Raw genomic sequence first — 12,455 nt, 5'->3', positions numbered from 1 at the left:
TAATGAAACAGAAACATGAGCACTGCGTGTGGGGCTAAAAAAATCAATACAGGGCGCCTGGGTGGCTCAGGTGGTTAAGCGACTGCCTTCGGCTCAGGTCATGATCCTAGAGTCCCGGGATCGAGTCCCGCATCGGGCTCCCTGCTCAGCAGGGAGTCTGCTTCTCTCTCTGACCCTTCCCACTCTCATGTGCTCTCTCTCATTCTCTCTCTCTCAAATAAATAAATAAAAAATCTTAAAAAAAAAAAATCAATACAACCTTTCTGGAAAATGATTTAGCAAATTTCTTAAGTCTGAAGAGAATATTCATGTAGTAAGTAACACTACTCCTAAGAATCTCATAAGGATACATTTAAAAAGAAATATAAAATGTGAATAAAAATGTTCACTATAGCATTACTTAAAACAGATTTAGTTCAAGTATAATGGAATATGAAGAACCACAGACAGCATTATTTCAAAGGATAAGTAATGATATTATGTAACAAAGGGTAAAATGAACAGATATTAGGATTCCAATTTCAGAAGAAAACTGTGTGTGCACTCAGGCAAAGAGAAAAAGATTAAAAGGAGATAACCAAAACAATATAAAATGGTTATCTGTTAATATAACTTTATTTTCCTTCTTCATGCTTTTTGGTATTTTCCAAATCTTACTGAATGGATGTCATTAGTTTTAAAACAATAGATTTTAAAAATATATTAAAGGAAAGGAAAACGATTTGATTCATTTCACTTTTCACCTGTGGAAGTGGGGGAGGAGTGTCTGTGCTTACCGTAAGGCTGTGTGGATTTCTTAAAAATGCCCGAGCCAAAAAGGAGTTTGCCTGAGAACTTGCACCCCATCCTCCCTTCTCATGTTGGAAAAATGTCTGACCATTGTTCTGAAAACAAGCTCCTCACCAAGTACTGTGCCTTGGTGTTTGGTGTTCAGTGTCCCAGACACTGTTCCATTTGGTTCTCACGGCATTCTTGTAACAGACAGCACTGTTGTTACTCTCCTGCACAGACCAAAAAAAGAAGAAATTAAGTAGATTTATCATTGCCATGCTGCAGTGTGAGCCCAGAACTGAAGCTTCTGGCCCTAAATTGGGTCCCTCCACAGCACACCAATTGTATTTGTGTTTGCCCTCTTTCATTTCCTGGACCTGATCCTATGATGAATTTCACCAATTGACTTTGCCAGTTGCACAACAATGTAATGTAATGAATGCCACAGAACCGTACGCTTAAAAATCAGTCAAAATGGGGCGCCTGGGTGGCTCAGTTGGTTAAGCGACTGCCTTCAGCTCAGGTCATGATCCCAAGGTCCTGGGATTGAGTCCCGCATCGGGCTCCCTGCTCTGTGGGGAGCCTGCTTCTCCCTCTCCCACTCCCCCTGCTTGTGTTCCCTCTCTCGCTGTGTCTCTCTCTGTCAAATAAATAAAATCTTTAAAAAACAAAACAAAACAAAACAAAAAATCGGTCAAAATGGTGCATTTTATGTGTATTTTACCACAATCAAAGAAAAGGGGAGGAGCCAGATTTTGCTAGCTTAAATATAATAAACAAGGTCAAAGTTGGGCTGAAAATAGCAAGTTTATTTCTTAGGTGTAACCGTATGGTAACAGTACCCATGGTCAGGAGAAAGCTGTCCCCTCAAATGATTAGAATACCCTAATCCAGCTGCCCTAAGTGGGTGTCTGAGGAGACCCCAAACACCAGCATTCCAACTACAATGACTGTGCTGTTAAAAGGAGAAGGATCAGTATGAAGCGAGAGGACCCAGAGCAACATACAGGGAAGCCAAGATCCCAACCCCTTCGATACTAGACTACTCACGGCCCATAACACCAGCTAGTAAGACCATCCAATTCATCTCTCTTATTCCAATTCCACACTCTGGTTCAAAGACAGTCTTCCAGCTATAAAGCCAGTTTACTCTGTCGCCTCCCTGTGCAGAAAGAAGACATGTCACCACCCAACATGAACACTCTGCTCCACTTGAGAGGTAGAATTCTCACTGTAAATACCATCCAAATACCAATTTTTCTTAGAAGCCTGGTTAATGATTTCACTCTGTGAAAATGCAGCGACTGTAAGGACAAAGATAGAACTAGGTTTCTGAACCTGCGAAGCTTTGGCCCAGTTTCGGAGCATTGTGACCACACCAGGCCAGCTAAGGCAGTAGCCAAATGGCTTCAGACTTCAGGGATTGCACTGCCAAGCCATCATGCCCCTTCCCCTCTAACTAGAAAACACACTGTGGTGGGGCCGAGGGTAGAACCAAATGCTTTCATACCTACTTACTTCTTCAGGAAATCCTTTATTTAACTTCAGCAGCCAGTAAGTAGAGTTCTTTCCTCCCCCTTTGAGCTATTATTACCTGCAAATATGCCAGGCAATTTTTAAAGTGGTGATTTTCAACTTTTGGGTTTCTTTTGTTTTCTTAAGATTTTGTCAGAGAGAGAGCACAAGCAGGGAGAGGTGTCGGCCGAGGGAGGAGCAGGCTCCCTGCTAAGCAAGGAGCCCGATGTGGGACTCGATCCCAGGACCCTGGGATCATGACCTGTGCCGAAGGCAGATGCTTAACCAGTCGACTGAGCCACCCGGGTACCTCAACTTTTGGGTTTTTCATTTGACGTTCCTCACCTCCTCAAGTGCATTTATAATTGCCCTGTTCCTCTCAGAATGACCTTCCTATTAAAAGTCATCCACATATTTATGACAATCCATCAGAGTACTGCCAAGTACAGCCCATCTGGTTTTCTCACGGCAAGTCAGCCAGCACTGTGCATCAGAGTGAACCCTACCTATCCGGTGCCTCTGCCAGACTCCCATTTCCTGTCTGAATGATGCCTGCTCATCTGTCCACATTCCTGTGACCTCTCGTTCTGCATCTTCCAATCCATATACAATTTGGACACATAATGGGTCAGCACAAGGGACAGTGCTGAGGGGCCATAAACCTGAGGACCACAACATTGGATTAAAAAAACAAACTGTATGCCTGAGTTGCCTTCAAAGAAGGGATCAACAAACGGTCATACAGAGGGCGGACATCATAACCACTGTGGCCTGGGAGGACTCACCAGGAACATCACTTAAGAGTTGAAAGAAATCAGGGCTAAAGGTTGTCATGAATTCAGATTTGAAGAGAACGAAGAGTTAAATAGACGTTAATCCTTCCTACGTTATGGACACTCTCTTGGATGGGTCCCTTGGGGTTTCTCTTCTCTCACTCTGATGCTGGAGCATCAGGCCTGGGTGCTCTTCCTATGTACCTTCACTCCATGGGAAGCTCATCCAGTCTTGTGGCTTTACTGTCACATACATGTCAATACCAAATCTCCGCCTCCCTTTCGACCTTTCCCCAAGTCAGCTGGGTATGTATTCACATTCCTAATTAGGTATCTGTAACTCAACATGTCTAAAACTCAATTCCTGATCTACTTTTCTAAAACCTGCTCCACCCACAGCATCATCCAGGTGCTCTAGGGAAAAAACACCTGGGAGTCTTCCCTGACTCCTCTGCCTCCCCCATAAGAAATCCCATTAGCTCTAACTTTAAAACAATCCAGAAACCAACCAAACTCCATGACCACCACCCTAGCCTAAGTCACCATCATCTCTCATTTGGATTACTGCAAAAGTATCCTACTGGCTTCTGACTGTTAGGATGCAGTCCTTCAATTTCTCAACATAGCACTAGGGTGATACAAAATCCTCAACACAGAAGTCAGAGCAGAGCACCCCTCTGCTCAAACACTGCAACAGTGTTTCATTGAGAGCATGACCAGTCCCTACAGTGGCCTGAAAGGCCTTTGCAACCTGACTGCTCATTATCTCTCCGCTAACCTCTTGATGCACTCTCCCTTTCTCCCTCCATTCCAGTCTCACTGACATCTGTAACACAATCACAGGCATGTGCTAGCCACAGGGCCTTTGCTGTTTCTTCACTCAGAACACTCTTCCCCAGATACCCACTTGGTAACTCCCTCACCCCTCCTAGTCTGTTAAGTCTCCCCTTCTCAATAAACCCTAACCTGATCGTGTATTTAATTCTGCAACCTACACCCCCGCCCCCGCACCCAGGCTCCCCATTTCCTTACTCCACTTTTTCTCCCCAGAAGTTACCACCCTCTAACATACTACATTGAATTTACTTACTCTTGATACAGTGTTTTTTGCCTAGATCTCTCTGGTAGAACGTCAGCTCCTCAGGACAGAATCAGTGATGTATACCAAGCAACCACATAATCCCTGGCACAGAGTTGGCAATCAATAAATATTTGTTAAATGAACGAACGTGCAATGCTAAGAGTTAACTTCCACAGGAAACAGCCTTATATAGCATCAATATACCCAGTGTTCTCACTACCAAGATCCTGTTTCTGACCCTCAAACATCCCTCTGCACTAAAACTTCAGAAGTCCCAAACCTAAAAGCTGGACATCTACTTATGTCAAAACATACTCTATATTCATCTATACCCAAAGAACTACTTTTTACAAATTAATCTCAAATATCAGTTACCTATATTTAGTATTCTTGCCAAAAAACATTTAAGCCAGAATCTAATCATAAGGAAACAGACAAATCCAGGTTATAAAACATTCTCTAACACAGCTTAATTTATGTGAAATCATTTAAACATCAAAATCATGAAACACAAACACACAAGGGAGAATTCTGGATTAATAGAGCAACACACACACACACACAAATAGAGCAATAACAACTAAATACAATGTGTAATCCTTGGTGATGATGGAAGGTTAACTTTTCAAAATCAAAGGTTGGGAAGAAAATTATCTCAGAAAAGATGACCCTACCCACAGAAAATGTTGCCTGGATTAGGAATGGAACAACATAGTGAAAAATACCCTGAAACCAGAAATGTCTTTGAGACAAGCCTAATTAAGCCCTGGATTTGTCTAACCCCCAAAATAATGAGTAAGCAATCACTACACACCGTACTCGACTCCTTCAGGGAGAGTCACGTGCAGGGAAAGGAGACTCACAGACCACAAAGCAGGACCCAGTGGATGAGCACCTCCATCCTGGTGATGCCGCTGCAGCCTCAGGCTATGAACGCATCACCCAGCCAAGCGGGGCTGCATCTAAATTCAAAGTTCTTGGTTCTTCCACTTCATTACAAATTCTAGGTTTTCCAACAAACCCAGAGAGCGTGCTTACCTTTTAACGCTAGTGGAGTAAGATCACTTCCTCGAAACCTGCACACAAGCCCAAACGTGGCTGTGTTCCTCTACATATACCACAAGACAAGCACCGGGTAAAGATGAATATTTATTCACTTTACAAAGAGAATGGTATTAAATTGCCATAAACAGTTCCATTTATAGACAAATATAACTGTACATTACGCCAGTAGCGGCTCAAACTTGTTTTCCCAAGATGCTTGTGTGGCTCCAGCTCTATGAGTTGAGCACAGAAATCTCTGTTCTGCCATTGAAGTTAAAAAGTCCCTCAGAGATAATGGTTTTGTGTTCTACATATTCACAGGTGGTAAAAATAAACCCATCTCCCCAGCCCTCCCTTAGAGTTGAGCTTCCATCTGCATTGTTCCCTAGAGAGCACTACACAAATACTGGCTCATTCTTTTAATTTAAAAAAAAAAATTACTGATAATTTGAAAAGGCTTTTGTAGCACACCAAAATACTTATTTATACATACATAAAAAATCTTGAGTCAGATTTATTATTTTAAAGGTAAACAGATACCCTAACATTGCCAAGAGTGGGTAATGAAAAGGAAGGAAAACATTAAATTACTGAATTATAAAAATATTTTCTTTGGAAAAAAATTCCAACAAGGTTATCATTAATATCTAAAACCAAAGAGAAAAAATAAACAGTTGTTCTTTGATCCATTAGTAATTTAAATAAAAATGAAAACCTCTTCAAAAGCAGCTATAACTGAATTTTTTAAAAAGTTGCAGATAATGAGTACTTCTAAATCTATACACTGATGATTCTTTACAGGCAACTTGCAGTCAAGAAAAATCCTTAATATGGCTAATTCTTTAGTTTTTTAATTACCATAATTTTTTGTGTTTTAAAAAAATATTCCACATGACAGCTTAAAAAATAAGTGGCTGTTTGGGGGAAGCACTCCAAATACTCAACCTGACTCAAATCAGATCACCACCATTAATAGCAAGCTAGGTATACTGATACTTAAAAGTTTTTAAATCCCAACTGTTTTTGCTCCGAATCTTTAGTTATCCCTTCATATTTTATGAAAATGTACCAAATTAAAAATTGTTTTCACTAGTGCCGCTTTGTATCTGGATCTGATGAAAGATACCAACCTGAGATAAGAGCTGACTCCTTCACAAAAGTCCAGTTTTTGAAACCCTACATGGGAGATGTCTGTGTCTTCACTTATGTCAATTCTTGCTATAACCAACCATACTGGGATATTATATTATAAAAATATACCATATATTGGACACTCATGTCAGTACATTGCAGAAAAGGTGTCTATTTGCTGTGTAAAGTTTATTAACATTTGAAGGAAACACTCTTATATACACAGTGAAGTCTGGGGTGCTCAGGACAGCGAGACGGCACGGGAACCACCACGAGGAATCTGGAAATGTGCAACGGTCCTTGGCGCCTGTCCCAGAGACAACCCTTCCCAGGAGAACTCGGCAGCATTGGGGAGGGTGTACCGGAGATGACAGCTCCATCGGCTTGTTCTCCGTCCTCATTCTTCTTCACTTTCATTTTCAGGATCTAAGTCAGAATCTCCATTTAATTCTTTCTCACTGGCTACATCCCTGTCCTCCTCCCCATTCTCTTCATCTTTTTCTTCAGCATCTTCCTCCTCCTCATCGTTCTCATCAACATCCTCATCTTTTTCACTTTCTTTCTCTTCCTCATCTTCATCCCAGTTATCCTGGTGGAAAGAGATGAAGCACTTTAGAAAGCATTCATGAAGTCCTTGTTCGTACAGAACACAAGGGTGTAAAGGCAGATTTATGCACCAGGAAACAAGGTACTCACATCAGAGTCCTTCTCTGCAATTTCGTCATCTGACTCCTCTTCAGAAGATTCTGCAAGGGGAAAAACGCAGCCCTAAGTTGGTGATCAACAAGCAGAGGGCAGAGCCCTAACAACTAAACAGAGTCCGATTCCTGAATTTACTTTTAGAAATACTACATTCAGCTACCATCCATCTAAGCAGTAACATTAATATTCTTATCTGCATAAAAGTCCATTTATCAAGATCTCACTGAGTAGGACAAAGTACCAAAACCCTAACAAAATCCATCTTAAAAAACTAAGCCGTGGATGTGGAAAAAAGGAAACCCTCATGGTACTGTTGGTAGAAATGTAAATTGGTGCCGTCATTATTCAAAACAGTATGGAGGCTCCCTAAGAAAGTAAAAACTAAAAATAAAGCTACCAGATGATCCACCAATTCCACTGCTGGGTATATGTCACAGGAAACGAAATCAGGATCTAAGAGATACCTGCACCCCCATGTTCACTGCAGCATTATTTACAATAGCCAAGACATAGGAACAACCTGAGAGTCCATCGATGGACTGGATGGATGGTTAAAGAAAATGTGATATACATTCAGCCATTAAATTCCATTTAGCTATTAAAAAAAAGGAAACCCTCCCATTTGTGACAAATGGATGGGCCTGGAGGGCACTGTACCAGGTGCAGTAAGTCTGACAGAGAACGGTAAATACTGTATGATCTTACTTAGATGTGCAATCTAAAACACCAAACCAATAGACACAGAGAAAGACTGGTGGCTGCCAAAGGTGTGGAGGATGGGGGGAATGAGTGAAAATCAAAAGGTCCAAACTCCCAATTATAAGAGAAGTCAGTCCTGGGAATATAACGTACAGCATGGTGACCACACTTAATATCGTACTGTGTATCTGAAAGCTGTTGAGAGTAAAAAGTTCTCAGCATAAGAAAATAAAAACTCCAACTATATGTGGTGATAGATGTAAATTAAACATACAATGGTGATCATTTCACAATATATACATAGATTATCAAATCATTATGTTGTACACCTAAAAAAATGTTATATGTAACTGTATCTCAGTAAAACTGGAAAAAAAAAAAAGTCTAAGTAATTAATTCAGGTATGCTTTTATGTCCTTCAGCTATGTTTTATTATTTTCTCTATAAAGGTTTTATTATCTAGGTACTTCATAATTTTGACTGCTGCTGTGAATGCAACTTTTTTCCTAATACATTTTCTGACTGGGAAATACATTAATAGACATACAATACATTGCTGAGACAATCATGCAATTGATTCCTTTCTGCTGATCTTGGGTGTCCAATAAACTTGCTTACTTCCCTATCTCATTAATGATGGTGTAACTGTAAATTCTGCTGCATTTCCTAAGTTGAGAAGGATAACAACTGCCAGCCAAGTCCAATGCTCTAGAATTCACTTCTTTCATACAATACTAGGCAAGATATCCAGAAGAAATAAAAGGTACATTATTGTCTAGTTTCTGACTTTATGGGAATGCTTCTCAACTTTGTCTGACAGAGATTAGGGAAATTCCTTTAAATTCGTAGATTGCTCAGATTATCACTGAGATGAAGACTGAATTTTACTGAATTCTTTTTCTCCATCATTAATATATATTGTTCCCTGTTAATCTGTTAATGTGGTAACTACATTAAATAGATCTCTTGATGCTAAATCGCCTTACAATCTTTAAATTCTACTTGGTAATGACATATTATCTTAAGTACTTCTGTAATCAATTTGCTACTCAAGATATTTAAAGCCATTCTAAAATGTTTTAACTCTCCTTACCTGGTTTTGACTCACAAAATGCCTGAATTGTTATATATGACAAAAAGGACTTGTTCCTTGCAAAGATTCATAAAATTCACCTATAAAAACTCTGTGCCTGGCATCTTTGAGCAAAAGTTTTGATTAAATCAATTCAAGGCCACTGGCTTAGTCAAGGTCTCTATTTCTATTTTTAAGTCACTTTTGTCATTAATGTTTCCTAAGAAATTACCTCTTATCATCTAGGGTTTTAATGTGCTGGCGTAAGTTTGTTCATAGTGTTCTCCTACACTTAAATTTATCTTCCATACCCAGTCCCTTTCTCGTTTTACTATACAGTATTTGCACCTTTTCTTTTCTTATTGGATGGTATTTTTGCCACAGGCTTGCCCATTTTATTAGAAAATCTGGTGTGCCATAGTATGATCTTACTCACAGTCATGTTCTACAAAACAAGTAACAGAACTCAATGTTAAAAAACAAATGTTCCAATTCTAGATCTATAGTACCCTCAAGCCTTACCTTCCTCATACACCAATTTTGCCTTTTGTGCAGGACAAGTCATTCCCTTTGTTTTTTCTGACGCTGTAACCTGAAAGATAATCAAGTACTATTATGAAGTAGAGTACAAGGTTATCGCAAGCATAGCAGTCACCACCACACCCCACCTTCCCCAACAGTAAACTTGCCCTCAACCAGTATGATGGATGACCTTAATAAATGCAGATCAATACAGGGCAAAAAACAAACTTGTTAAATATAAGAATAAAGAATTACTCTGTAAAAGTTGAATACCTTTTAAGGTGATCAGAACTCGCTTCTGTGCCAAAACTGTAACTGTATATAAATACCCTGTAACTTGCTGTTCATAGTAGCACAACCATCCTAACTATATTAACAACTGACATAGGACAGTGAGAACCTTTGAGGAAAAGCTGAATCCGGCACAAGTAAGTTTACCAACTGTCAAATACATAACATTTCCAAAGTTAAAGACTGGATCCTGATTTATCAATTTCTTGCTGAAACATGGGGCTTTAGATGTTCAGGTAAACGATCCTTTTCCTCTCTATTCCTATCACATCTAAAGTTTAGCACAAAACAATCTGATTTACTCACTTGAGTGATTAGAAGAATAAGCTTTCCATGAAGGTGGGAGAGTTTCTGAAAAGTTTTTACTCTGCTTTCCATTAACTGGTATAGTGTTCCCAGCTGGGGTACCAGATCAGGCAACTAGGGGGGAAAAAAGATTATCATATTCATACTATCATGACAAAGTATAGATAACAAACATACAAATCATGCTCAGAAACACCCAAGTATTCAGCCACTGCACCATAAGCATCTGCTTACACCTCCTGTGGCAGTGGCTGCTTGGAACACAGCCTAGCAACATCGCAAATTTTCACAGGCCGGCCTTTAATGTCCTAATGGCAAAAAATAGTGTGTTTTTTAAAATAATAATACAGGGGGATGCCTGGGTGGCTCAGTCGGTTAAGTGTCTGACTCTTGATCTCAGGTCATGTCTTGATCTCAGGGTGGGGAGTTCAAGGCCCAAGATGGGCTCCACGCTGAGTGTGGAGCCTACTAAAAAAATAAATTAAAAAATAATTTAAAAAATTTAAAAATAAAATAGAGAGGTCAATATAACTGAAACATTAAATAAAAAATAGCCCCACCACGTATCTCCAGGCTAAAGAGGGCTTTCCTCTGAAACTTACTCTCTGATTATATCACATTATCTACCTATACCATAAGCAAGCTAAAGGAAGCTTTTCACAGCTTCCAGAGACAGCACAACAGAGCGATAGAGTACAAAGCTGACCTTACAGTATTTCAAACATACTCCCTGTTAAAGAATCCTCTGAACCATGCTTAAGGAATTAAAGCATGAAATCTGTCCCTCCAGGGGAACAAAAAAAAAGAACCCCACTCTTTGCCCTTTAATTAGCCTTTACTTGCCCTCCTCTCACTGATGATTTAGCATAAGAATTTCATTCAAATGTTAAACTTTAAACAGCAAACAGACACAAAAATGAATAAAACAAAGTTTAAGTGATCACATTCCAGTGGCCATCATCTCTTTTTTATCTGTCCCTATGCCCACAACAAGCTCCAGAACAGGGAGAACAGGGTATCTTGCCCACTCCTTAAGCTGCATGCCTAGCACAGTCCCTCAGCTTAGAGAAGATAAGGACATCTGGTAAGGAGGAGGAAGCGAAGGAAAGGTGGAAGGAAAAGCACTGTTCTGTGAGGACAGAATTCCCGTAGGCAAGGGAGCCCTCTCCACACCGTGCTTCTCTGGTCTGTTTTGCCATGACTGTGACCGTCACAAGACTACTACTCCAGCAGTTCACCCTTGACTCCAGAAGGGATTTCTCTACAAGGACTCCTAGGGCTCTACTCACTTCTAAGCAAATGAATGAGGTTATAAAATAAGTGCTGTCCTGTTCACCCCAAGTCCGGATGCTTGTGGGAATCTTCCCGTGCCCATCACCCGCCACTCCACCACTCCACTCACCACTGCCCTCAACTCATCCCAAGATTCCACAAGCTGGGAAACCCCAAAGCCATTCTCACTGTTCTTATACCTCCCCCCATTCTAACATCCTGGCAGAATTCTCCCCAGACACATAAAGAACAAACTCCTGGCTTCAAAGCAGGTTATCCACTTGTTTTCCCTATTTCAAACTACTGAAGGCAAAAGAAGCCTGAGACAAAACAAGGGACAGTGACCAGGCGGAGTTGGGTGAAACTGTGTTAAGAAAGAAGAGCAATTAAGAACTTTCTTCAACTATCCACTATAACCTATTAAGAAAATCTATTATAAGGTGCTAGATATTAAAATTAAAGAAAAAGAAAAAAGTGAACTGTATAATTTTATTTCCAGAAACTTAAAATATAACTGATTTGGGGCGCCTAGATGGCTCGGTCGGTTAAGCAGCTGCCTTCAGCTCAGGCCATGATCCCAGGGTCCTGGGATCTAGCCCCACATTGCTCAGCAGAGAGCCTGCTTCTCCCTCTCCCTCTGCCTGCCACACTGCCTACTTGTGCTAGCGCTCTGTCAAATAAATAAATAAAATCTTGAAAAATATATATACACACACACATATATATAACTGATTTAATAAGCAAAGAACCCAATTCATATTATGAAATGTATGTAAATATGTGTATTATAAAACTGTGTTTTCTGGTATTGATTAAAACTTGTTTCCTCCCTTCCATTTGTAATAGATAACCAAGACCTGACAGCAGCCCCACAAAATGACAGCTATTAAATATTTAACTTCATTTTTACCACAAGCTATCTTCTATTGTCCTGGGACAAGGTAGACAATGGAGAGATACAAACATTGTAAAAATAATTTTGCTAAACAGGTTATATATATACATAAAAAAACATCTAAATGCTAATTTATCAGTATGTTACTTTTCTCCTTTCTGTATTTCCAAAGTTCTCTATAGAATATATATTACTTTTAAAAATCCAGGGCAAAGAAAAGGCCAATTTACAAAAGGCAACAACGATGACATTATTACAATTCACCTGGGGTAAAATAAAATCTTTAAAAGCAGCAGCTGATGGTTGAAGGGCAGGTGGAGGGAGGATGATTTCATTAACATATCAGTTTATAATCCTTATCAAAGCCAAACTATTCAGCAA

At 39.9% G+C, this 12,455-nt stretch overlaps 2 protein-coding genes across 18 annotated transcripts in view; both read right to left on the bottom strand.

Annotated features, from left to right (window-relative positions):
* The window catches only part of TOGARAM2 (TOG array regulator of axonemal microtubules 2), a 91,897-nt gene extending 87,901 nt beyond the window's left edge, over positions 1-3,996 (bottom strand). For 4 of the 16 annotated variants that reach the window (XR_010405491.1, XR_010405489.1, XR_010405490.1 and 1 more), the window contains exons 1-2: positions 1,822-3,995; positions 777-1,001 (exon numbers count right to left, since the gene is read on the bottom strand). The gene's annotated coding sequence lies outside the window, so the exon portion shown is untranslated. Of the gene's footprint in view, positions 1-776; positions 1,002-1,821 lie in introns of all 16 variants that reach the window. The other 12 variants (XR_010405485.1, XM_064572049.1, XM_064572050.1 and 9 more) reach the window with 5 other exon arrangements.
* A 1,280-nt stretch (positions 3,997-5,276) lies between these two features.
* WDR43 (WD repeat domain 43) overlaps positions 5,277-12,455 on the bottom strand; it is a 48,444-nt gene continuing 41,265 nt past the window's right edge. For both annotated transcript variants that reach the window (XM_064572045.1, XM_045884337.2), the window contains 4 exons: positions 9,908-10,021; positions 9,311-9,380; positions 7,012-7,061; positions 5,277-6,904 (listed from right to left, as the gene is read on the bottom strand). In XM_064572045.1, coding sequence (XP_064428115.1) covers positions 6,713-6,904; positions 7,012-7,061; positions 9,311-9,380; positions 9,908-10,021 — 426 coding nt within the window. In that variant the 3' untranslated portion in view covers positions 5,277-6,712. The remainder of the gene's footprint in view (positions 6,905-7,011; positions 7,062-9,310; positions 9,381-9,907; positions 10,022-12,455) is intronic.

The sequence above is a fragment of the Mirounga angustirostris genome, unplaced genomic scaffold (genome assembly GCF_029215605.1).
Source record: "Mirounga angustirostris isolate CCGP_5_RB_7025 unplaced genomic scaffold, mMirAng1.0.hap1 SCAF_10, whole genome shotgun sequence".
NCBI lineage: Eukaryota > Metazoa > Chordata > Mammalia > Carnivora > Phocidae > Mirounga > Mirounga angustirostris.
The sequence above is the reverse complement of the archived record's forward strand: the minus strand, read 5'-3'. Positions and strand labels throughout refer to the sequence as shown.